At 36.6% G+C, this 26,800-nt stretch overlaps 1 protein-coding gene across 1 annotated transcript in view; it reads right to left on the bottom strand.

Annotated features, from left to right (window-relative positions):
* Window positions 1-271: 271 nt before the first annotated feature.
* Window positions 272-26,800, bottom strand: part of Ostn (osteocrin) — a 36,941-nt gene continuing 10,412 nt past the window's right edge. The window contains exons 2-5 of the mRNA XM_036203850.1: window positions 25,393-25,491; window positions 22,207-22,421; window positions 5,082-5,175; window positions 272-1,423 (exon numbers count right to left, since the gene is read on the bottom strand). Coding sequence (XP_036059743.1) covers window positions 5,094-5,175; window positions 22,207-22,421; window positions 25,393-25,491 — 396 coding nt within the window. The 3' untranslated portion in view covers window positions 272-1,423; window positions 5,082-5,093. The remainder of the gene's footprint in view (window positions 1,424-5,081; window positions 5,176-22,206; window positions 22,422-25,392; window positions 25,492-26,800) is intronic.

Here is a 26,800-nt window from a genome sequence, read left to right as displayed (position 1 = left end):
TATAGTTAAGAAGACACCATTTCAACTAGAATAATGCTTTTTATATTTCTATTCTTTTCAGTGTGGTAGTAAAAACCAAGACGAATGAATTAAAGTAATTTTATGTTGAGAAGGTATTTTTCTTCTTTTCTTCATTGAAATTTGCATTGTGAGACAACTGCATATGAATGGGGCATAAATCAATACATTATGTTCTCTTACTTCGAAGTAGATGTGACTGCATGTTTTCTTTCTTCTCTTTCTCTTTCTTTTCTTCCTCCCTCTCTCCCTCCCTCTCTTCCTTCCTTTCTTTTCTTCCCTTGTTTCTTTCTTCTTTTGAAACAGAGGTCTCATGTTGTCCAGCCCAGCCTCAGTCTTTCTGCTTTGTTGAGGGTGGCCTTAAATTCTTGATCTTCCTCCTCTTATCTCCAAGTGCTGGGAACACAGGCACAAGCCATGATACCAATAAGACAGGAAATTTGTCTCTTTCATGCTAGGCAGGCACAATGCCATTGATCTGTATTCCTTGCTCTCATAGCCTATTTTTTAAATTAAATAATGCAGGAAGTCTATTTGTACAGCTCAAATTCAAACTTCAATATGAGATATTTTAGCCTAATATTGATTTCAGTGTATTTTATCAAGGCATGAAGTACTACTTGATTGGATTGGTAGCTTATAAACATCTAATAGAGAGAAAAAGAAAAACAAAACAAAACAAAAACAAAGCTTCTAACAGGAAACATTTGTATAGTCCACCCCAAAGCTGGGAAAAATAAACAACAGAGACAGTAATTTCTTTTCAAATAAATCTATTAAATTCAGAGTTCTGAAGAACATTACACATAGGCCAATTATATTGACTTTCCTTATATTAACTTTTAGATATTAGTTTCTAAAGAATACTATCACTCAACTTTCTCAAGATGTATTTCCCTTTGTTACAGCCATCTACCACACTTGAAGCAAACATTCATTTGCTGCCTTTTCTCTAAGCCTAGAGTGAAGATTTTCAGAAATTTGACACATTTCAGAAAAATTTAAAAACCCTCTATAAGTCATCATGCATTCTGTATTTGTGTTTCTTTCCTTACATCTTCAAATCTTTAAACCCTAGGTTTTTAGAAAGCACATTGGGTAGCTGAATTGTAAATGCATTAATGGCAAGAGAATGCATAATACTTGACAAATGTTTTCAAAGGTAGGTTTAGGGGCCATGTTACAATTTATGAATCATTACAACAATATGCTCAAAGATATTCATGCACTGAAATGCTCTGCACAACTTAACTAAAGCCATAGCAACACTAGGACATGAGGAATTGAGGTTCTCAAGCTTTGGGAAGGTTTGCAGAAGATTAGTTCCTCAACAATTTAACCAGCAGGGAGGAATGAAGAACTTCACTGAAGCATCTTCTATAAGTTCTGTGCAAGTCAGACGCATCTAGAAAAGTGAAAGTTGAAGGTGTTAAAATGGTTTTTGACACTCTGCAGATCAGATGAAATTCCACAGTTTCAACAGTGAAGGTATAATACTTTAATCATGTGGTACTTTGAGTCACCTATTAATTACATGTCATATTTTATACCATAATGTAAAGTAATTATTTCAAGTATCAGTGAATTAAAAGAGCATTTGTGATGAGTAAGCTAAGAGCCTATGCTCAAGTTTTAGTAAAAATTATAGTATTTGTCAGTTCTTTCTTGAAATATCAACTATATCAAATTTCTCTCCAGTTTTTTTTTTTTTATCTTAGTTCAAAGGCTGTTTCGTGAAAAACATTTGGATAAAGAAAAATTGACTAGAGATTTTTTAGTTTTAGGTATACATTGATAACTATGTATTTTGCTCCTGATATAAGAATTTAACCTTGCGCTATCTTTTACACGTGATATTCCTGCTGGATTTCAGGTTTCTATTAATTTATATGAACAATGTGTCAACGTCATGCTAAGATAAAATTGTTGATCTAAAACAATGATATGTGCTTTACATCATTAGCGGAAAGTCTTAATGCAGGTAGCAGCAAGTGATTGCCGCATCAATGGTTGTTTCTAACGTCACGAAGCAGGCAATCCTGACTTCAATACTGGTTTCTAAGTCCACCTAGAAAAGCTACAAACATGTTGACAAAACATCTGTTGAATATGAGTTGCTTAAGTCAGTACCTCTCCAGCCGCAAAACTTTAGTATAACATAGTGCTGACTGGAATAAAATATGTAAATATCAGATTATATTCCTTTCCAAAATATAGCAGAAAAGAAATTGGCCTTTTCTCTGGAAATTTGTTAATTTCTAGTAGTTGTTTGTGAGCTTGACCTTAAACCAAGCCAATTTTCTTTGAATAGGGAGCAGTTTCACATTTAGTGTGAAAACTCAAAGTGAAACCCAGAAGGGAAAAACCCACGACTAAGCCTCCTCCAAGGGAAAGCACTTCAGCCCCCACAGAACTGAAACAGAGACAGAGTATGCTTTCTCTGTGGCCTGCCCTGTGACAAGTTAGGGCTGGGGTATAGCTTAGGGGCATTACACTTGCTTAGCATGTGAAAAACCTTGGATTTGATCCCTGGCACCAACTGATTGATCCAAAATGACGAGTTATGCTCTCAATCAACTTCAATAGTCTGGAATCAAGAAAACTTGGTAGGTTATAAAGAGGATATTGGCCTAGAGAGTAAAATATCTGTTGTTTCCTCCTTGCTCTGCACAAAATCTGTAAAATGTGGATTGCACCAATGTCAGTCAACAACTCAAATTTCCTGAATTGTTTGGGCTAAACAAAACTTTATATTCTCAAATCTGGAATTACTTAAGTGTTTGATGTTACTTAACAATGCTCAAATTAATTTTTAAAGAAATTTTTTTTATTTGTTATATATACCAACCACAGATTCCTTCCCCATCCCTCCTCCTGCTCCCCCTCTGCCTCCCCCACCCCAGTCCACCCCTCATCCCCTCCTCTGAAAAGGTATGACATCCCATGGGGAGTCAGCAAAACCTGGCAGATTCAATGCTCAAATTCTTATCTTGTAAATGCCATGCTGTACAAATTGCACCCCCTGTTTAATTCAAAGGAATATGGTGACAGTAAAAAAAAATGTATTAGAAATAACAGAAATTTGAATGAAAATTATCTATTATTTTATAGGTTTTGTTATCCACTAAAATCACAAACTTTCACATAAGGAAATACATTTTTGAAAAACTGTGGTGATAATGGTGGGAAATTACAAAAATATGGTGATTGAGAAGATGAATCCATAGTGAAAGATGGAGGAGAGAGAAACATGTGAACTTAAGTTTTCTTCTAAGCCTCAATGTGATATTGCTGTGTTCAGGTTTGACTAGGAAGAGCCATACTTACAAAGACACTGTGACGTTTGTTAAGTGGACGGTAGTTCACAAACTTAATGAGTCATTACTATTTCTGGACATGAAAGTACCTGGGTTATCTTCTGTCTGTCCAGAGTTCCTATTGTGTGAATATTCACGTGAAAACGAATTTCTTATATTGGCTGTCATGTACATTTTGGGAAATTCAGAAATATTAAAGCATATGATAATGAAATCAGTGAGAATTATATCAATCTCAGGGTCATGTGAATGTATCAGAAAACTGGAAGATGTGCCCTTGATTTCAGAAAGTACTTGGCTTTTTACTAGCTAATAGTTAATTCCTGTTCGACTTCAAATGTGGCAGTTGTTAGCATACCCAAGGAATGATCACATTTAGTCTATTTCTAGATATGAGGTAAAGAGCTCCATGAAGGTAGTGCTGTTCAAAATACAGTGTTCTTCTCAGCCGTCAGTGCATAGTCCTGTTTTTATGGGGACTCGATGACCACAGAACATCACTATCAACAAATTCTTGGGCATCAATACTTCTTTTAATTAAGTCATTATCATAAAATTTTGAGGCTCATTATGACTTTAGAGTATTTGAAGGGAACAAAAAACTATTATAAATTATGAAATGGTTAGGCCAATGTGGTAAAAGAAGCTGAACACAGATTTCCCATGTCTCTGTACTGAGATGGTTACAGCAGTTACAGGTCATTGGAATTATTTGGAAGGAAGGACAGACCTTTCAGGAGCTTTACTGGAAGAAAACATATTGCCTCTATTTCAATGTCAACAAACATTTATTGTTCATGATATGATATATTTTAATGAAATAAAAAAGTGATTTTTGTGCTCTTCTAGTTTTCTTCCTATCGCTCTCTGGCCAAAAGCTACTTCGGGAAGAAACTTGGCTTATACTTCTAGGTCACAGTCCATTCCTGAGGGAAGGCAGGACAGGTACACAAGGCAGAAACCTAAAGGTAGAAATCAAGAAGTGCCGTTTACTGGTCCACTGTCCAGTTTGCTCCTATGTGCATACTTAGCTAGTTTTTCTTACACAGTTCAAGCCCCTAGGCATGGTATTCTTCACAGTAGGCTTGGCTTACATGCCCACAGGCCAATCTGATCCTGGTAATTTCTCAGTCAGGCTTTCCTCTCAGTGAGATTTTTGCAATGTAAAGTTAACAGTTAAAGTTATTGAGGGCAGATATTAGTTATAATCTTAATCCTTACTTGCATATTAACATTAGACAATTGCACAGGATTATGTGAAAATTGCTAAATTTATTTTTTATGAAACGTTGGGATGAATGACTTTTCTATTTGAAAGATAAAATGTGGTGTCCCTCAAGTGTGCCCAACCTACAACTTTTGAGCTGCATATGCCTCAGGGTATCTATGAATGCAGCACAATACAAACTGTAAACTTACTTGAATTATTATAAGACTTTGTGCATGTATGAAATTTTAAAACTTGATTGTACATTGAGTGTGAATTTTGAAGATAGATAAAAATGTCATCTTGCTATCTCAAAAATTCGGACACTCTTGGTAGGATGTTTGTTTGTTTGTTTTTTTTCAAAAAGTCCTCTAAATTATTTAGTATCAATACATTAACTAAAGAAATATTTTCAAATATATATATTCTAAAAAACAAAAAACAAAAAAGGACATTTACAAGTAAGGATGGACCCATTCATCTAGTGCAAAATGTTTTCGAGCACCTGCCCATTGACTGCTTGTTGGAATTGTACTCACAATGGGAATCCATCAGCCTCTGGAACTAGAAAGTCGGTTTCTACCAATCCGATCCATGGGGATACCAAACCGCTTTTTTGAATGATCTACTTTCCTGTAACAAACCATGGATAATATTTTAAACCAATGTCCAAGTTACCAACCACTATTGTTGTTTTTGATTTAATGCAGATCTGGGGTTCTTTTCAGAAGTGGGAACAAAAAATGATAGCTACTATTTACCACTTACTATCTCTGCACATTTGTGAAGAAAATTAAAGTTTAGAGAAGCTGATTCAAATCATATAGCCCCCATAAAAACCCAAGTCTTATCAGCATATTAAAATGCTAATGACCTGGCTGATAAATCCCTCTGCCTCTGCAGATTTCGTTCTCTTATTGTTCCTATGCCTCTAAATGGATCCTATGAAGAACGATAATGGTTGGAGAAAGGAAAATGTACAGATGCTAAAACTCACGTGGCAGATGCCTGCTTCTCATGCCTTCACTTAGACATCCAGTAGACATTCTTTGTATGCGGTCATCTGTGTCTGCTTAGATATTTTCTATGTCAAGTATTGGTTTAAGAAATGAACTGTAATGACGTAATTTCTTGCTTGATGATTTTTATATTAGTTACTTTTTTACTGCTGTGATAAACCACCATGGCCAAGACAACTTATAGAAGGAAGGGGCTATTTTGGGCTTATGGCTCCAGAGGGATACCAGTTCATTACCATCACAGTGGGGAGGTGGCTGTGGGTAGTCATGTCAACTGGAGCAGCAAGCTGAGAATTAACAGCTTGAACTTCAAGCACCAAGCAGTGAGAGTGTGCTAGGAATTGTGAGAAGTTTTGCCCCTCAAAGCCCATCCCTAGTTACACACCTCCTCCAGCAAAGCTGTACTTCTAAACAGTGCCACCAACTGGGGAACAAATACTCCAACATTTGAGCCTAGGGGGCACACTCAAGCTCTCACCACTTCGGGGAAGTGAAACTCACTACCTTATAAGATAACTTAATGTTCAACCACTCAGACCTAAAGACAAAGACTTGCTTCAGAACGTCTTCAACAGCTTTCATTATTTTCCTTACTTATGTTGTGCTTCCAGTCTCATTCCAAAAATATTAAAAATTAATGAAAACCTCAATGGTCATTTTTTCTACTATCATTCAATAGATATTTCTTCTACAATCTACTTTATCCCTATATGTATAAGGAGCTTCTTTTGTGTGTCCTGGGATTCATAATCAGAAGTAGTATTTGTTTTCAAAAGCCTTGGCTACTCTTACACGTGGTGATAGCTGAAGATAAATAGTACAGGAATAAATCTTCTATTTTACTGAGCCCAAGTTTTTCATTAATAATATTACTTAAAAATCAATTTATTAAAAATCCCTGAGGACACTGAAGGATTTTTACAATTGTACCTTGCACATAAAAATATGTAAATGCTGCTTAATTTACTTAGCATCGTTAATTTGAGGGTAGTTAGTATTTCCTGAGTACTTTCTACATAGCAGGGGCTGTGTCTACACAGATGCACAAATACAGAGCTGGATGCAGTGCTTACCCTCACATGATTCTTAAGAACAATGGAGCCCTGTTGTATTATTCTCCTACCCACATCATCCCACTCTCTAGGCTGTTGATTAAATTATGAGCGTTGACTATATGCTATCTTAGGAATTGTTTCCTCAACAAAAAAATTAAATAGTTAAGAGTAACTCTGGAAAAAAATATTTATTGCATATAATACTACTTCACAACCTTTTCAACAATGCTATTCCACAACCCTACTTCAACTCAAATTTTTAGAAAATACATCCTATTAAGAGTTGTCTTCTGTTTCAATGTAAATTGGGCATATATTTTTCAACTTGTCAAACAATGGGAAACACATAATTTGTAGAATTAGCTTAAAAATCAATGGACAAGAGTTATAAGAAACCAGACACACTAGTCATGCTTCAAGAGTTTGGTATAATTATAAACAATGGGTGCTGGAATAAAAAAAAATTTTTTTTTTGAGATAGGGTCTTACTATATAACCCTGACTATCCTGGAACTCACTCTATAGACCAGGCTGGCCTCAAATTCACAGAGATCCACCTGCTTCTGTCTTCCTATGCTAGGATTAAAGATGTGCAGCACTACACAGGCTCTCTGCTGTGTTTTAGATTAACTGACTTTACCAAGACTCACATAAATAGACTTTTTTAATTCAACATTATTTTCTTGTGGTAATCAGAATAATGGCTTCCCACCAGTGTCCACATTGCAGTTCCCAGAATCATAATATGTAATTTAATATAGTCAAAATGAGTTTCAGATTAGGTTAAGTTTATAGATTCCAAGTTATGCTGAATTACTTGAGTGGACCTGATATCTTTTCAGAATAGTTGTTCAAAGTAGATGATAGTTGCAGAAGGCTGCCCCAGGCATCAGATAATAAGAGCAGTCTGAGAAGGACCATAATTATCAGTGACAGCATGAAGATGAAGGAGTCATGAGTGAAGGAATGCTGTGGCCCCTTGAGTTTTTTCCAAGGAAAATGAGACCTCGGTCCTTCAAGCCTAAGAGTTGAATTTTGTCATCAATTCAAATGAGATGAAAATGCTTCCCCCAGAGAAAGTTGGAAGATTGCAGCCTGATAACACCCTCATATCATATGTGTCCAGCAGCAAGACAAGGCAAGTGTGTGGAGGTACACACCAAAAGGAATTTATACACCACCATTAACCAGAAATCAGCCACATCTCTACCTGACAGAAAAAGAGACTGGGAAAAATGGTCTGAAATGATGGACTGTGTGTGATAAGGCTATACTGAACCTTAACCAAAAAAATTTATGAGCTAGTAATTGATTGTAATTTATTATGGTACCAATAAGAGCCAATTCATTTTTCCTGTATGATTTAGGGCTTATGTCTCAGTGCTATGGGGCTAATACATACAAGATATTAAATTGATGTGGCTGTCCTCCATTTCTTTAAATTGATTTCTTCATTGACTATCCATCATTAAAATTTCAGGACATGTGTAAGCAGAAGTCAATGTTGGACAGAGGAGAATGCTCAGGGGTGACAAATTGAAAAGGAAGTAGAGAAAAAAATCCTCCCAAACCTTAAAAAAGGGGAAGGAAATAGCAGAGCTGAGGGTTAAATGCCCCACATACTGTTCCCAAAGCCACTTTTAGTTGAAGTGCTGTGAAAAAAAATTCATTTGTTTAGTTTTTAAAACATAAGTGCACTATTCTTATAGAGTATATAAACTACAACAGAACATTCACTGGTTCTTGTAATCGTTTTCCAAAACTAAGGTAAAATAAATGTAAATGACATTTTTCTTGCTTTGCAGTAGTTGATGTTTCCCTGCTTAAGCAAATGAGTAGAGGCCGTGCTTGTGGAAAAAGCAAAAACGTTAATTTCCTTTCACCCAAACCCCAGAATCATCCTCTCCCCTTACTGTTCCCGGGTTTGATCTGAAATGTGTTAGGAACCAGGAGATAGGACTTGATTGTTGATGAAGACTTTCACTTCATGTTTCTGGGATCCCCTGAGATTCTGTTATTGTAAGCAGTGCTTTGTTTTCTGATGAAATTCAGATAGCACCCGGTGTCTCTATCCATCAGAGTTGTGCATTCATTCAACATACTTACTTGTTAGGTACTGTTTGTTTATGTTTTTGTTTTATCTCTCAGTGCCCAGTTCATGTTGAAAATGGCAACTAAAAGTCACACACACACACACACACACACACACACACACCCACACCACACACATACACACACACACACACACACACACCACACACATACACACACACACACCACACACACACACACACACACACACACACCACACACATACACACACACACACATTTTCAGCTGATGCTCTTGCCAGTCCAGTTGAATTGTTTCCAGACTATTGAGCGACTTCAGTGTGAAACAGGTAGCACACAACTTTGTTCTAGCATCTTAATTACTTTGATTCATTTTTATCACGTGTGGGATCGGCTACAAAAACTTGCAGATATCTAGAAATAATTGATTTTGAGCTTGCACATCTAAGTATGTTCAACATATAAACAAATTGGCACATTAAAAAAACCCAATTATATTAAAAAAAAGTCTATGAAAGTTAAAATGGCTCATGAATCCAAGGAGTGTATATATATTTTACACAAATTCAGAAATAAAATGGCAAGCTGGTAGTGTTCTTAACATTTTTTTCCTGATATCAAATATGTACCCGACTTCTGACTGTCTAGTCCCTCTTGTGACAAAATGATGTAATTACACAACCGATATTAGATGCAGGTGAAAGAATCCTCTCTTTTCATTGTAAAATATGCTGTGAGAAGTGTAAAGGGACGAATTGTCTAGCAAATTAATACAAGCACAGTGTTTGGATTATTTGTTTTCAATGCGACTTTTATATCTATAATAAAATAGAGACTTTTTATGTCAAATAGGATTTTCTTTGATGTCTATCTATATCTATCCTTTCTAAAGCTGGATTATCATTATTAGAAGGCAGTAGAAAAATGGCATTTCAGCATTTTATTGGGTAGTACCCCATATATGCCAGGAGATCCATCAATTATCTCTGCCTAGTTTAAAGAAAATGAAGAAACAAAACAAAACAAAACATCTGTACTTGCAGCACCAGCAAACGAGAAAGAACTTGACCCGCACAGTAAACATCTCACTGTCCCCTGCCAAGTGGTGTCCCTCTGGGGGCCCAGTCCCAGGAGTCTTCTGTGGACTCAAGCTTAGTCCAATCATGTTTTTGCCTCTCCTTTCCTGTGTGTGTTGTATAAAGCTCTGAGACTTAGTTCTGGCAGTTTTAGAATTTTGCTTAAAGCAATTCTGTGTTTCAGACCTAATGTACAACCTAATACTAGCTATGATTGATAGTATTGCTATTGTAAATAGTACTGTTACTCCTAATAACTGTATGATTAATTATGCCTACAGAACATATGATACACTAGAAGTGTGTTAAAAGAGTAAGTCCTGTGCTCTCATTATAAAATCAGGCGCCATGTGAGGTGATGGATGTGTCAACTAGCTTCACTGTTGCATTAATTTTACATTGCATATACATTCATCAAATATCATCTTTGATTTTTATATTTTTTATATACAATCTCTCTTTCTGGTTTTTTTTTTTTTTTTTTTGTGTGTGTGTGTGTATGTGTGTGTGTGTGTGTGTGTGATGTATGTGAGAGGACACGTTTTTGGAATCACTTTTCTTCACGGTGTGGAAGAACCAACCCAAGACATCAGGCAAGCAACTTTATTCTCTGAGTCATCTTTCCAGCCCAAGTCTATTTCTAAGGAGAAACTGTTCTCTGTCAATAATGCCCCACTAAATCTGAAAAAATAAAAGGTATCATATATGAATTCTCTATTTCAGTAAAGCTATGTGTTTTGAAATACATTCATGCTGATGTGTGTAACTACAGCTGATTTCCTTTTCTTCTCTAGAGTGTCCATTGAATGGATGTATAGCATTTATCTATCCATCCTGCAACCCAGGAAAGCTTGAGGAGTTAAGTTTTTGGTGGTGTTGTACACTATTCAGTAGAAACTGCTTTATGCACATCTTTCAACTTTGTTTAGGGATTTCTGGGTTGTATACAGAGTTACCATCTATGAATATATTTAATTTTATTATTTAGTACCAGGCTTTTTTCCCCATATTCTTACCTACTTACAAACCTGAGAGCCATGTACCATAGTTTCTTTTATTTCAAGAGTATTCCAGGCCCTGGGACGTGTCTTTATAGTTTTGACAGTCTCATTTCTCAGCTACTAACATACTGGATGCATTCAACTCTTATATTGCTAAGTAGCCTCCTGTCCTTCATCTTCTCATTTCCCACTTGGATTTCTTCTTTTGGAAGTGACTGCTTAAAACTGTCTTTTTTCTTAGGAATTTTTTCTTTCAAATATTAATGGTAGATGGGCTCAGTGTACACTGAATATGACAGTTTGTCAGTCTTATATATTAACTTTCTGCTATCAACTTCCTTGTTTTTTTTTTTTTTTTTTTTTTTTTTTTTGGTAAGAAAATCTTTAATGTTCCCTCAATGAATATCAACATTTTCATCTTATTTAATGAATTCTTCTTGTCTCAAAATAGCAGATTTAGCTTATTGAGTTTCTAGAATATCTTACTGCAGCTTTGACTAGATTTGGATTGACTCTATGGTGTAAGTTGATCTTTGGAAAACTAAAATCTTTGTGAATGTGTCTTGCTGTCCCAGATGATTTATCACTTGGGTACTTTGATGTCTTCAGCTGAAGTGTTATAGTTGTCTCCATAAAGACCAAGACCATACATAGTTTGTGGAATTTCATTTGTTGGAAGTGATATCATATAAGATTATAAGATTTAGGCATATACATATACATATATATATGTATATATGTGTGTGTTAAATATATTGGAATATTATTTAGTTAAAAGTCTCCTTCTAGTGTTCATTTATTGTTGACTTTAGTCATGAATGGAAGTTGACTTTGTGGAGTGATTTTCTTGCATCTGTTGTGATTTATGTTTTATTTCCTTACTGTTAATTCCATCATTTAATTTTCTTTTTTTAAATATCTTTTTTTGTTGTTGTTTTGTTTTGTTTTTCTCTGTGTAGCTTTGCGCTTTTCCTGGATCTCCCTCTGTAGACCAAGCTGGCATCAAACTCACAAAGATCTGTCTGCCTCTGCCTCCCAAGTGCTGGGATTAAAGGCATGCGCCACCACCTCCTGGCTCCATCATTTAATTTTCTAAAGCAAATCACCTTTATAGAGCAAACCAATGAGATGAGGTGTATTGTTTCACATATCTGACTGGATTCTTTTAGCTATATTTGCAGGAAGGTTGCATCTGTGGTCACTAAATAAGGTTATCATGTTAAGTTCTTTGCTTGTTCATTCTCTATATCATTTTTTTTGTAGTTAGGAAGTTTTACGTTCATTAAATGGGATGAGGATTATATCTTTTTTTTCCCAAGGGAGGGAAATACTGCTTTGGGGTTTTATCATGAATTTTAAGGCTCTTCAGACTAGTCATTCGTGAATTTCACGAGTAACTGTTGGTTCCAATGTGCCAATTGTTGAATACAAAACTGTTTGTGGTTTGGAATCTCAAGGAAAGGAACTTGGATTTAGGGACTGGATAATGTTCCCCAACAACAGTAGTCCAGACTTGTTGCTGCAATGCTGGGCTCCTTGAGGAAAAGACACTGACTCACCAACATGGAGAACTACCCAGAAGGAGGATGCAGTGATTACTCACAGAGGATATTCTTTTCAATAGGTTCATAATTTAGATTAGTAAAACAGGGAATTGTATTATAATAAAAAACTTCACAAGAGTGCGACAGCCGGGCTGTGGTTTTGGCTCTGAATTGCCTCACTGTGTAGTCTCCTATGCTGGGAAGAGCAGAGCCAACTTCCATAGCCAGTGTGGAAAAGGCACAGTACAAAGTCCTGTAAACTGCTATGCTTTCTGTCTTGCTTAGCTGGACTATGAGTTCTGAGGGGCATCTAGTTGCCATTTCCGTAGAGCCTCATAAAAAGTCCACATGGCAAAGAACTGAAACATCCTGCCAATAGCCTAAGAGAAACAGAGTCACTCTAGCCATGAGTGGGCCATTTTGGAAGTAGATGCTCTAGTCTCTAGGGCCTCTCAAATGACTGCAGCCCTTTGTGGAGAGGCTACACCAAGTACATGAGTTGATTATTTACGTCTTATTTTTCTATTATTCCTAAATGTGGTTTTGAAGAAAAGGCATTATATACTGACTACTTAAAGCACTCTTCACTGGAATTAAATGAATTCTTCAACCTAACATTGGGGGAGTGGAACTTGGAAGCCTATTTTCAAATCTAAACATGAGTTGTGGTCATTCTCTTTAATACTTTTCAAGTCCTTTCTGGAGTCTTTTTTAGTCCTCTTTCACATGTCATGCCGTTAATTCCAAGCTAGTTATTTACATTTCAATGTGACCCTCACCCTTTCTGGATTCTCCATTTCAATAATCAAAATTGCCAGATTCCACATGACTATAAATATGGTACAGCATGCTCTCTAGGTTGTTTAGGGAACCCTCAAATTGAGTATACCTTCTAGTCTTATGAGTCTCACAGTATTAGCAAATGATGTACTAGGCAAAAAAGAAGTAGTCCAAGACTTTTGTTCTCACACATTTTCTGTGTATAAAAAGGAAAACAAACATGGCTGGGTGTTTGAAGGAAAACATGGTGGCTTGTCAGCATGTCTAAGTAAGACCTCCCTGTATTTGATAGACTTGCATGGAAGGGTATTTTTACCCCATAAAGATAAGAAAGAAGTAGATGAGCATGTTCTGTTTCTTCTGCCAAAATGAGCAAGCAGCTAGAGGCTATTCTTCACCTAAGAAGGAGTGAATAAGGGGTGGGCCAAGTGTCAGTCATTTTTTGATAGATGTGCTTTACCTTTTCAGAAGAATAAATGGGAGTGGGCTTGGAGAGGAAGCCAGGGGGTAGGGCGGGAGAAGAAAAGAGAAGGGGAATCTGTGGTTTGTATGTAAAATGAATGAAAATTTTCTTAAGAAAAAAAAAAAAGAAACACTTCCTTATGTTGTGGGGACACTGGTGAGTTTAGGTCATAAAGGGAAGTACCGAATCAGTGAGAAGGTTATATCTGATTTAGCATTCTGTCTCAAAGGTAGTACTTTAACTTATGCAAACTATATTACATTTGTGATGATGGTGCTGACCTTGCAACATTATTTTCTAAAGTATTTTCTCCAAGGAATGAACTGCGTGAACAAACAAGCTTTCAGACAGAAACCACAAGCACTGAGTCCAATAGTGAGATTTCAGTAACCAAAGGAACTCAGTCACAACTCACTAGGCACACTCCAAGGAGTGGAAGGCAAAGACATAATCCTCACTGGCTTGCCTCACAACCTTCTTGAGAAGCTAATGAACTTTTACAACTGCCACCTAGCAAATAGATTTACACTAAAATACTGCACATAAATTTATTTCTGGAAGGGTGAATAAAGTGCATTACAAACTCTCTATCAACTCAGTATTATCCTTTGGAGAGAAAGTTTGCAACCTTCATGCACAAGTTAGGTAAGGTTGACAGGCATGTGGTGCTGGACTGAGGTGTGAAGAGATTGGCAGTGAAGAGCAAGCTCTGGCAAGGGTGGCCCAAGACCATTACGCTCAAGGGCATTTCCCAGTGCAGAGCCAGGCCTTGTAACAAGGAGGACAGAGGCTCATAAAAGGGGCACTGCCCTCTGGATACTTTCCAGTGTTCTAGCATCTGAAACAGAGCCCATTTTGAACTACCTCCTCCAGACATCCCCACATAGAAGCTGGGATGAGTCAGCCAGCCCAAAGTCTGTCACAGTGCTTTATAATGAATCCAAAAGGATATACAATGTTGGGCTGTTCACCTTGGTCTTTGGGACTGCCATTGTGAAGGACAACCACATCAGTAACTTGAATCTGACACACTATTTCCCAATTTAGTCTGGACCTCCAACTGGTGCAGGGCAGGAGACCTATTTTCATTGGTATGGAATGCTGAGAATTTATTTGATGTATACAATTCAAAGTTAACTTCATCATTCCCAGCTTTTGATAAGCACATTAGTCACAGAGTTTTAATTTCTGGGTAGGAGATAGTTTTAAGTGGAATGTACTGGACTTGAAGTTAAATGATGGTGTATAATTTATAACTAGGCAATGTCAGGGATATAATTTTATCTGTCTGAAAATCATTCAAGAAAGTGAGTATCCTAACATCTCCCTCCCTTGATTATCATGAGTCAGCATCTTAGAATGACATTCTTTATTTTAGTATTTGGTTTTGACCACCTTCCCCAAACTAAGGAAAACCTGAAAACAGAATAGGTAGCAAATATTTCCTCTTGCATTCTGGAGTAAGGTCATAGATGTACACAATATTTAGAAGGATGCTGCTGCAGCAACTGAGTGTTTCAAACTTCCATCCCAAAAGGAGTATTGTTGAATGGGTCAGGGGAAATTTCTTAAGCTCCAGTTATTGGAGAAAAGCATTGCCTTCCTTCTACCATCCAAGAGGAGAAGGCCTTTGAGAAAACCGTCAGCCTGAGGTAGCCCAGATGGAACGGTGTCTCCCAAAGAGCAAGGAGCTGTGAGATCCGGCTCCATGTGGTGAGGAGCGGACCGCACATGAATCAGCTTGACTCAGTGATCAAAATCAACAGTATGGAGCATGTGGGTGGCTTAGGTTAAGTATGATGGGGGCATTCCTGAGGGCTGCCTGCCAGCTGTGATGGCGAAGCTAACTTCACAGGATGCTGGTGGTGCTGCCAAATGGACAAGCCAGGAAGATAAGATGAAGATGAGGAGTATTCTCCAGAGGGAAAGCACTGCTCGAGGCAAGGCTGCTTATGATAATTCCAGTGGTTGATATGTGATGGCCAGCAGAAACAGCTCCTGTTATGGGGATTTAAGAAGCCTGAAGTGTTGAAAAGCCAGATTTTGATAGAGCCTGTTAATAATGCTTGACTGCTCAGTTGGAGGAGAGAAAAGGCCAGGGGAAGTGCAGGGCAAGTGGTGGAGAGACAGGATAAAAGTAACCGATCACAGCCAATTCCCAGTTCAACTCCTCTACTTGCGTGGGCTGAAGTGGGGTAAAGAAAAGTTTTTATGAAACCAAAGGCTGGATGATGGATCATACATAGACATTTTAACCAGTGACTTCAAAAGGACAAAAGTGAAAAGAAAAGAAACATGCCTGTTATATACATGTGACCGGTGGCATCATAGTCACTTTTGATGTAAATTGAGGGATGGAGAAAAATCTTCCCAGGTTGACTTGGAAAGGCATAAGTTTTCCTTTCTATGGAGTTCTTCTGACTCAAATTTATAAGAATATTGTTCCAGAGAAAAATGTTTACTGATCTAGATTTGTAGGGTGTGTGTTAAATGAATTATGGATCTTTCATCATCTCTCCAGACTTACTTATCTTTTCTATTTTAACTTTCAGCCCTGGGAGACCGAACTTTTTGGATTACATAAATGGTCCTGTGTTTTTTGATTTTCTGTTGAGTCAAGAAATAGGTGGCCTTGGATAGAGAGAAGAAAGGAAGAACAGGAGAGATCTTGGGATTATTTTTAACCTGTCCTCCTCAAATTCCCTTGTGAACATTTTTGGTGAGGTATGCTCTAGAATGAAACCCAATGAACTCTAGCATTCTAACTTTGCTCTCATTTGCAGAAATCTCTTTCAGTGTGTCCTCAGGCCAGGGCCTTGGGCTGTTGTGCATCCACTATTATCTATCTGTATTTAGAGTTTATATATAGCCTTCGGGCAAAATAGCCTCTTCAAATTTTTCCATTTCTGAAGGGTCAACTTTTTTTGCTGGAAAACAGAGGGCACAAAAATTTTACTTGCTTTTCTGACCTCAAAATATGAATAGGACAGTATGCATAATACTTGCAAACAATATTCAAATACAGAGTGGTATAACTGCTATTTGCAATGTGTATTCAACAATGTGTGATGCCATTCTTCAGAAAAATTCCAGGCTAGTCATCTGCATCAGTTATATTAAAGGGTCATTCTGTTTACTTGGAATGTGACCCTCCTGCTTCTTCTTATTTAAAAAATGGAACAGATGTTCATTAATTTCAGACATTAAATAAATGTGCTGAAATGGGGGGAAATATTTAAATTCAAAGCATAGAATTTGACTTTAAAATTAAAGTAATTTTCCCAAGCACCTAAAAGTAAGTTTGGTGTCATATTCATATGAAAAATATATCAAATAGCAGCAAATTTATGTGTCTTTACTTCATACCCTGCTCTGTTTAATTCTCATGGCTTAGCTGTTCATGCCTCCATCCTTCTGACTTTATCTCTCAGTAGACCTTTCAAAAGAATACAATTGTTTCTAGATATTATACTGCAGGTATAAATAATGTGTATTATATACTCATAACTCTGTTCTCTCAAATCAGAGAGATGCACTCATATAAACCCAATCTACAAATGTGGACAAGAATGGCTTTCTCAATTTTATTAACCCATAAAACTGAAACATGACATTTACTTCACTTATCAGTGCAGAGGTATTAAGTGCTCAGAACTTTGTCACACATAAAAACCTTGAGTTTGAGTAAAAAAAAAAAATCCTTTCAGACTCCAGGTTTATAGAAATGTTTCTCTCCCTTAGTTTTCTACATGATGTATCGCTGTCTAGTATACAAACCACTTATTGTATTTGACTGAAGAGTAAGAACAAGAATTCCTGTGACCTACCTATGAGAGCGGATGACGCAGAAAAACCTCAAAGGGAATGCCCTTGATATGTAATTCTAATGAATAAAATATCAACTGTCAAATTAAATATGAAACATTGAATACTTTAAGTTAGAGCAACTCTCAAATTCCTCAAACATGAAGGTCAGCCACTGTGTGAACACATGCCTCCTTCTCCTTTGCACAGCCAAGCTTCTGGAAATAATGGGAGGTGAAAGTAAGCCCATGAAAAGGGGAAAGGATAAAGACCCCCTTTTAGCTCTGCAAGATGATCAATTCTCTGAGAATCCTTTTTCACTTTAGGGAACACTGGACGCTTCCTCCACAGCCTGGCTCCAGGCATACTGACTGACATTATGTAGGCTTTGCAGTGCAGAGCCTGAGGCCAGCAGTCTGAATGGCTGTTGATGTACAGCATGCCTGTGTGTGACTGCCCTTGTCCTCAGGTGGCTTTTTACTCTCCCTGTTCTTACTACCCTGCACTGTACCATGTCGCCCTCTCAAGAACTTGCCCCCAAAGCTTTGAGTCACCTCTTATCCTGTTTTTTGTTTTGTTTTGTTTTGTTTTGTTTTGTTTTGTTTTGTTTTGTTTACCCTAAGAGTAAGAACAATGTTTGTTCCTCATTTATTTCTTTCTGTTCCTGTGGCTTTTTTTTTTTCTCTTGAATTCACAATACCCTTTAGTCTGGCAAATGAGGGGATTACAGGCATGCACTATCATGAAAAATAATGTTCTTAATTCACGTAGTCTGTCAAAAAATTGTTACCTATTTCTGTCAAAATTTATTGTTATTGTTTTATTTGAGAATGCATTTTTTTTTTTACTATTTTTGACAAACTTCCAGAAAATGTATCTTCAAATATTATTTTTACTCTTTTGTTCCCATAAAATTCTTGGTACATTGGTATATATGTTAAATTTTCTCATTCTGTTCTCCATATCTTTTAGTTTTATTCAGAGTCATTTCCTCAGATTGTCATAGGCCAGGTCTAATTTACTATTTGTTTTATTATTCAATTAAAAAAATTGTGGTATACTATTTAAGACACTTGACAAGATAAAATAGTACAGTGAACCCCTTGTCTTGCTTCATCCTGTTTGTCCCTATAATTGTGTTATTTTCAAGCAAATTTCGAATAAATATGGATGGATTTTTACCTTTAATATTTTAACTTTCAGGTTTAGGTTTTATGATGGCAAGAAAGCTGTGCAGATTTCATAGAAATCGCACTTTCAATTTTAGCCTTTTCCTGAGCTGAAAAATCTATGATTCTTTGGAGTTCCAGTTAGCCAGACCAACAACCTATATTCTACAGATACTGTATCACTTAGTTCAGTAGGTTAGGCATATTAAATGCATTTAAAACTGATAGAATTTCCAATTTATTCTGAATTTATAAAGAAATGACCAATCACAATTCAAGAGGAACATATAATTTCATCTTTAAATATTTGAGCTCTGTCATTTTCTATCATGCCATAATTTTCCTAATAACAACTTGGCATCATTACATAGCCCCTGTTCTCACTCATATTGCTTCTTGTAGATTTCAACTCTAAACAATGTCATTGTCAAATCAGGAACCCCCACAGGCACTGGAATAGTCCATGAGTCTCTCAAGTCTATTCTAATTGTTACTATCTCCTTTCTGTCCATCTTTTTTTTTTCTGCATAAATCCTTATAATTTGTTTGTTGATAATTGAAACTATTTATTTTTCAGTTTTCAACAGTTTGGATTTTGTGCTTGCTTCCTTTCCCATGTGTCTCTGAAGGACTTCTGACTTCATGTTGGCTGAAAATCTTTATCTAGCTAAAGACAAAATGGATTTTTGTTTCTCTTTTTTTTAATCTGTTTTTCATTAACTATCTATAACATTTAAAATTATATGTTAAATTAATATTTTAAATATTTACATAGCATAATTTAGTGGTTTAATCATTAATTTTCTACTTCTGATTATTTCCTATGTTTCCTCCTATGTGAACGCTGCTGAATACTTTTCATTATAATTAGTTAATATGTTTTGTGGATGGGTGTTTTGCCTGCTTATGTGCCTGTGTGTCACGTGAGTTCCTGGTGCCTGCAGAGGGCAGAAGAAGGCGTCAGACCTGATAGAACTGGTGTTACTGTGTAGGTACTGGGAATCAAACCCAGGTCTTCTGTAATAGCAGGATGTGTTCTTAATGACTGAGAAATCTTTCCAGTCCTTATATATTTTATGGTATAATTTGTATTTGTTCCATTTTTTGGCACTTCTTAACTATCTTACTTCTAATACAAAGCAAGACTAGATTTTTCCCTTTATCACTCTACCTGAGAAGACTGATATTTTATCACTTTATTTTCAGTTTTGGAGAATGGCACAGGGTCTTATATGCTAGGTGTTTGCTCTGCCATATGCCATATCCTAATTCCTTGAAGACACTTAGGTATTAATAGACATATTGTCCTCATTTACATTGATGGATATGATTGACTAGGATTATATTTTAGCAGTTGTGGTTATGAGGTTTTTACATTATGGAATGTTTCCATTTTAACTCTATTTTTCATGGGAAAGTTATCAGTTTTATTTTTATGGTGCTTTTAGTACTAATATTTTTATGTAACTTTAAGTTTTTCTCTTTTAAGTTACTATCTATTATTCTTAAAGACAAAAGACATCAAATATAATTCATAAACTTATTTTTCTCATTTTCAGGTCACAGAGCATCTCCTTGTAATATACTTTTATTCCAATTTAATAATCATAAAATAATAAAATTTCATTAGGAATTTTATCTGCTATCATCATTACCTCTGAATGGTTGCTAATTATGCTTTTTAAATAATGTCATGCTATATACTGTAATACAATACTGTTTTCCTCAAAATAACCACTCCAACTTAGTGCTGTGAATAATTCTTATGATAATATCTCTCTGATTGTTTTGTTTATCTGAGATTGAAAACATCCCATCCTCAGGAAAGCTTCTCTAGACATGAGGTAAACAACTCAAAATAGCATCAGAAGTCCCTGAAACTGACCAGATTTACTAGGTCCCTCTTTCACTAGGAGTATATAAGTAGTAAAGACACACTGAGGTAGATGACTCACAGAGCAGGCAAGCAGAGACAAGCTGGGTTGCCTGGAAGAAGCTCAAGACAATGAAGGACCTGAGAAGGACTCTCTCCAATCTGTCTAGCTACCTGTAGGCTGTTCAATGTATTCCAAATTCCCAGATTTTATGTGTTGTCTTTCATGCTGGAGTGGGCTTTGGTGATGCAACTGTTCTTGAGACATTTATGCTCCTGTAAATAACCTTTCACTCAAGTTTCTATAATTAACCTCAATAAACTCATTGGCTCATAAAGTTTGTCTATGGTGATATCCATATTTTTTATTGTGCAAATGTGTATGTGCTTTTGTGAGTACATGTGTGTGTGTGTGTGTGTGTGTGTGTGTGTGTGTGTGTGTGAGAGAGAGAGAGAGAGAGAGAGAGAGAGAGAGAGAAAGAGAGAGAGATTTTCTCCTTCCCACTAGATAATAACATCATATTTACACTCTAAAAGTCACTAAATTTACATTTGTCTATATTAGAGTCTATAAATTTCAAAATAGGTAAGAGATTGGTTTTCAAGTGCAGGTTAGATTGACTTCAATCTCTAACGTATGGCTTCATTCTTACTAGAGCTTCAAGAATCTCTCAGGACAGAGAGACATTGCTTTCTACATCTTTATCATCAACAAAGTCATGGACTCAGCAAACAGAGAGCAAGTCCTGAAACTGAGTAAACCAAGCAGTCTTTGGAAAGGGATATGTAGATAATGAAAAAAAAAAAAGAGGTACTATTGCAGAAATCCTCTGCAGGATTTGCTGAGCAGTTTATCTTCATGCTCTAAGCAGTGGATAATGTTCATACAAATGATTTTATGCAGATGACCATCTTCAAGGGATAGAAAAAGAGGGCAAGTTGGTGATAAAATGCTGGGGATGGTATAGAGAATGAGATGAAGAAGGAATAGAGGAAGAATCAATATGAAAAACAAATAACTTAAGTGAGAATCAGAGATGCCTTTGTGAGGCAGACATATTTATGTAATCTAAATATAAAAGACTGTGAAAACATGGAAGGTCACTATTAGATGTTGTATAAGGGGACTTTAAGCCACTATAATGGGAAATACACAGCAAGAGGAACAGATAAGGAGTAGAAAATGAATTGTGTGTAGCTGTCATGAGAGTAATTTAATGATTTATCAATCATTAATTAAGGGAGGACATCAAAGAATATATTGCAATTCCACTATAATGATTAGTAGCTTACAAAACACTCCCATTGGATTATGTCATCTTAATTTATATAGGTAAGTACTTATGTCCATTTTAGAGAGAAATAAACAGAGGATTACAGAGGATCTTGTATAAGATACATGGTCAGCAAAGAGAAGTTTGATTTTATTACATGTTTTCTGTAACAAATTGTGAGCATTCTTTGCTGCTTCTTGCTGTAGTAGATTAGATATCACTCTCAAGTGCCTGGAGTACCCCATCACATAAGCCTTGCCCCTTGCCTGCCACAAGCAATAATATCTTAAAGTAACTAATTTTTTAAAATCTATATGCAAGAAGACCTTCCTTAGGAAACACAGTAAGATATTCCATCCAGCTACCACAGTCCTGATACTTTCAAAGCATTTACCTCTCCAATCATCATTTAACCCACAAATTGGCCAACACACTTGGTTTTTGTTCACATTCAAGTTTTCCACAATGTTTTAAGAGTAGAATCTTGTTGCAGATCCTAGAATGAAATAGGCTAATTTTTTTTTGTCCACCTACCTCTGTTTCCCTTTGTGCTCTACAGATCCAGCTGAGAGTCTGTCCAGGGGTGACCCAAAGCCTGGGAAGCTCCTCTTCTTCTTGGTCTCGAATACATCATTCTCCAAGGACACCAGCTCATCTAGAAGCAGGAGCTTAGAGGCAAGGTCAGTGGCTGATTTCTCTTCCCTGCCTGTGGGTGGTGATGGCAAGCCTGCTCCTCCAAACTCAGAGGCCTACAGGGCAGAGAGAGGTGAGCTCATTCACTTAGACTATGAAAAACAAGTAGGTACAAAACTGGCATTAAGCATTTTATAACACTAGATGACATGCCCATTGCTCATTTTATGAAGCCTCAGGGTTATGTTTTAAAAGAAAGCTAGAATTTGGGGGCCTGGAACATTCAGAAATGGAATATACCCAAGAGAAAAGCACAAAACAACCCTCAGGCTTCTTTCTAAAACTTGATGTATTTCCTGATTAGCCTTTCAGATTTAGCCCCAGAAACATCAGCAGCATCCTTCCCTATCCACCATGGAGCTTTCCCTACACCTTTCTTCCTCATTGCACTGACCACATTTTGCTTTGAATAATATCTGTTAAAATAAATTTATATTTTTTATTAAATATTAGTAATTTGAGGGCTATGGGCCCAAGCTTTTATTTTTTCTATTCAATGCCTGCTCCAGTATTTTTCTCATAACAAAAAACTCTGAACTTTTTTTTTTTTCTGAAAGCAAAAATCTTAATGTCCTGCTATTTTACTTCCATGATCCATCTGTTTATCCATGTAAGCCATTAACACTCCACTGTGTTCCATCTTCTGCATTAGGTTACAGGGGTGCGAAAAGAATCAAAACCCTTATTTCTGTGCCCAAGGAAATTAATATCTCAGTCTATGTGATTTATTGAAAAGTATAACAATGTGAAGAGCTACCCCAATAATAATACTGTTAGTGGCACATTTTCATATTTTCTTATCTGCTATGTATGCTTTCTCTTTGTACCTCATGCAAATCATAAATGGATGAGCGTTTAGGGTGGAAAGTCCTTTTTCCCTTCTGAAGCCCAGTAACAGAATTTTAAAAACTGCTCTCATTAAACACCAGACTCCTTTATTGTCAAGGAATATAACTTCTGTTCTAAGTATTGAGCATCGTTAATATGCTGTTAACATTTAAAATTGGAATTATTTTTAATAGTTTCTTTTTGTAGATACCCTTTGTGATGTTTATTTCCCCATGAGTTATCCAAAATAATAGGGTCATGGAGAAACTCAATTCTTTAAGTGACAACTGATAAATTTTACCTTGGTTGCCTTGAAAAAAAAAAAAGAAGGATTGATTATCAGTCAAAAGGCCAGCCAGACTACCTCTATGCTAGTACTTGTCCACTGATACTACAGAGGTGACTGGAGGAAGCTGTATGACCATGGTAGCTGCTTGATGATGCTGATGACCAGAAGCTGGGCTGAAATTTCCCTGCAACTATTTCTATTCAGGCCAGAGGAGTGGCCTAGCAGAAAGACTGTTGTAGTTGGTATAAAACTAGTAATGCTGTCATTCGTGAAATATGCCTTCATTTGCATGGAGATTTGCTGTCAATGGTCTGTATGTCTGGCTGTACAAGCAGGTAGCTCAGCTCACTGAGCTCATTTGGTAAACTAGCCAATAGACATTCTGGCTGTGGTGTCCCCTCTTCCACCCGTAGCATTATTAGGCCCAATGCAATGCTTCTTTTCTCCAGCCATGTTTCCTGCCTGATTTTGCTGTTATATGGGCAAGGTAGAGCCTCAGAAGCAGCTGACAATTTCAGCATGAGAAAAGACAGGCTCTGGTAGCAGAGGGGTAGCAGTGATAGTGGCAGCAGAGGCACAGAGCAATGGCAGCTACCCTCTCTGCAGTGGCAGCTGTGCCAACAGCCACAGCAAACAGATGGCTGGAAAGTTCTCCAATCGGAGAGCATCCAAGGCAGACACAAAACAAATGGCAGAAGTACAGAGAACGTGAGAAAGATCTGGAAACCAAGGCTGAAGGACAGAGAACGCTAAACAGCCAGAAAAGTAAAACTGGAGCCACTGGAATCATACCAGTGACATATTGCAGGCCTTAAAGATCAAAGATCTCAGGCACTTTAGAACCAGGGATTGTACCACTAGTCCAGGGCTGGGGATTCTGAACATCTCTGGGATGCACTGGGGCTGTAACACTGGCCACCTTAAGGAAACTATCCTAGCAGCTGTGACCTGCAGGGATGTTGGAACACTAGGGTCAGTCACCACTACCCTGGTCAGCTGCCTCTGCTACTGTCAGAAGCCAAGGGCCACAACCTACACAGCATGGGAAAGCTTCTCCTTGGGAGAACAAAAGGCCATATTCTGACAAATGGGAATTAAGACATCTGAAAAGTGTTTTTATTCTTCCAACTAGTGTAACATAAAAACTAGAGTTTTGTTTCCTATTGTAATGAACGGTTTGGCCAAAACTACATAAAATTTGGCATGCCACCAACTTCACATTTTATGTATTAACATCTCATGTTAATGTAATGATAACATTAAAACATGTTTGTAATGATAACAAATTAATTTTTAATGCTTTTTATTGTTTGAGGAATACAGATTTTACTATTTCAAACTTTTGAAAATATCTAGTTAAGTCACATGATCTGAATTCTCTGAACTCAATAGTTGTCATCATTTACATATTTAAAGTTTGTAACTTTGAATATCATTGGTGATGAGAGTAAGGTAACAGAAAAATGTTTATCTTCTTGATTTTGTGTTCTTAAGACATTTCTTTGTTTGCTGCATCTTCTAGCTGAAGTGAAAACAGCTGATGTCTGTTAAAATATAAATATGGCCATGTGTACCTGTGTGAGTCTTCAAGAGAGAGAGAGAGAGAGAGAGAGAGAGAGAGAGAGAGAGAGAGTGTGTGTGTGTGTGTGTGTGTGTGTGTGTGTGTGTCATTGAGTATTTTTCTTTACCTTATTTTTTAAGATACATTTTAAGATTTTAAGCTGAATCTAGAGCTCACTGATCAGGCTAGCCTGGCTAGCTTAAGCCCCAGGTTCTGTCTTTACATTCCCAGCATCGGAACCATGGGTGCCCATGGGTGCTGGGCATCCTCATGCTTACTTGGCTAGAGTCTTATAGTTGAGTCATCTCCTTCACCCTTGCATGTAATATCCTAAGTGGATTTCCATTACCTCTGTTGCTAAGTCCACAGAGAACGCCTTTCCTGAGCTCCACAGCACCACAATCACAACCAGGATGAAGTGTGCACTTGCCAATCTCCGGTCCAGCATCTAGGCTCAGACACATCAGGGCTGATATTAATTAGTTAGAAATATAAAGGCAGAAAACAGGAGCTAAGGAGAAAGAAGCTTGTTAGAAGCCATTCATATCTATGTGCTGCAATGCATGTCTACTAAACTAAATAATGCCTAGTAAATTCTGTCAATCTCCTGTAATGAAGTCTCTAAAGGGTTCATTTCCATGAAAACATACATTATATAAACCATAATAATAATTTAATTAAAGCTAACCAAATATCTGAGAAATCAATATCAGATAGCTTTATTTTGGGGATAGTAGAGAGATTACAACATCGTATTGACAAATGGGAGAGAATAAAGCATTGGGTCTCTGAATCAAAATATATGGTACACCTGAAAGTATTTAAATTAAGAAATTTGTAAACACTACACATTCAATAAGGTCATATCTTTATATTCTTGTGTTTGATGAGAATTCCTTAAGCAAGATTCAAAATGTGAATATGCTATTTAAAGTGTCAAAATTTAATATTCTAAAATTAAAAAATTCTGTATGGTGCAATTCAACAAAATCAACACAACAAAATCAAGAGACAAATTGTAATGTGAGAGACATTTTCAATATGTACAAATAAGAAAAAAAGCTACTAATGGGAGCACATAATTAGTCTGATAAGTAATATCTAAAAACCAGACACTCAAATAAACAAAAATGGGCCAGAGTCATGAATGGCTATTTCATAGACAAGAGACAACACAGTAGGAAATAAATACCCCACAGAACAAATACTATAGCATTTTACACACATCACATTAACAAGAAATAATTTTAGAGAAGTAGTTGGAAACAAAATTACAGAAAGTCTTGGTGAAGTGGGAACGGGAGACAGTTGTTTGAGGAAACCTGGTGTGGAAGGAAGGACAAAAACAGCCGTGTTCTAACAGCTGTACCTTTGTCTCACTTCTAGATGTATAACCTTGAGAAACTTCCACACGCTTGTGAGAACACAGCTCTTGGAAAGTTTATCACCTCACTAGTTTTATTAGTAAACATTTAGAATCAGTTCATGTACTGTATCCAAGAGAAGAAGACTGGATTAATTCAGGCATTCAAACTATGGACTTAGAGTAAATGATTTAGATACATATTTACTATTAAAACGGATGACTTTAGTGTTTATCTCTAGTTGTAGATTTCAAAGAAATTCTTTTGGGTAGATATGGAAGTGTGAAATATATACATGGCATAAAACTCTCTAAATAATTTGTAAATATACAAAGCAATTCTATGTATTAGGATCATATATATATATATATATATATATATATATATATATAT

Source organism: Onychomys torridus, chromosome 12, assembly GCF_903995425.1.
Source record: "Onychomys torridus chromosome 12, mOncTor1.1, whole genome shotgun sequence".
NCBI lineage: Eukaryota > Metazoa > Chordata > Mammalia > Rodentia > Cricetidae > Onychomys > Onychomys torridus.
The sequence above is the reverse complement of the archived record's forward strand: the minus strand, read 5'-3'. Positions and strand labels throughout refer to the sequence as shown.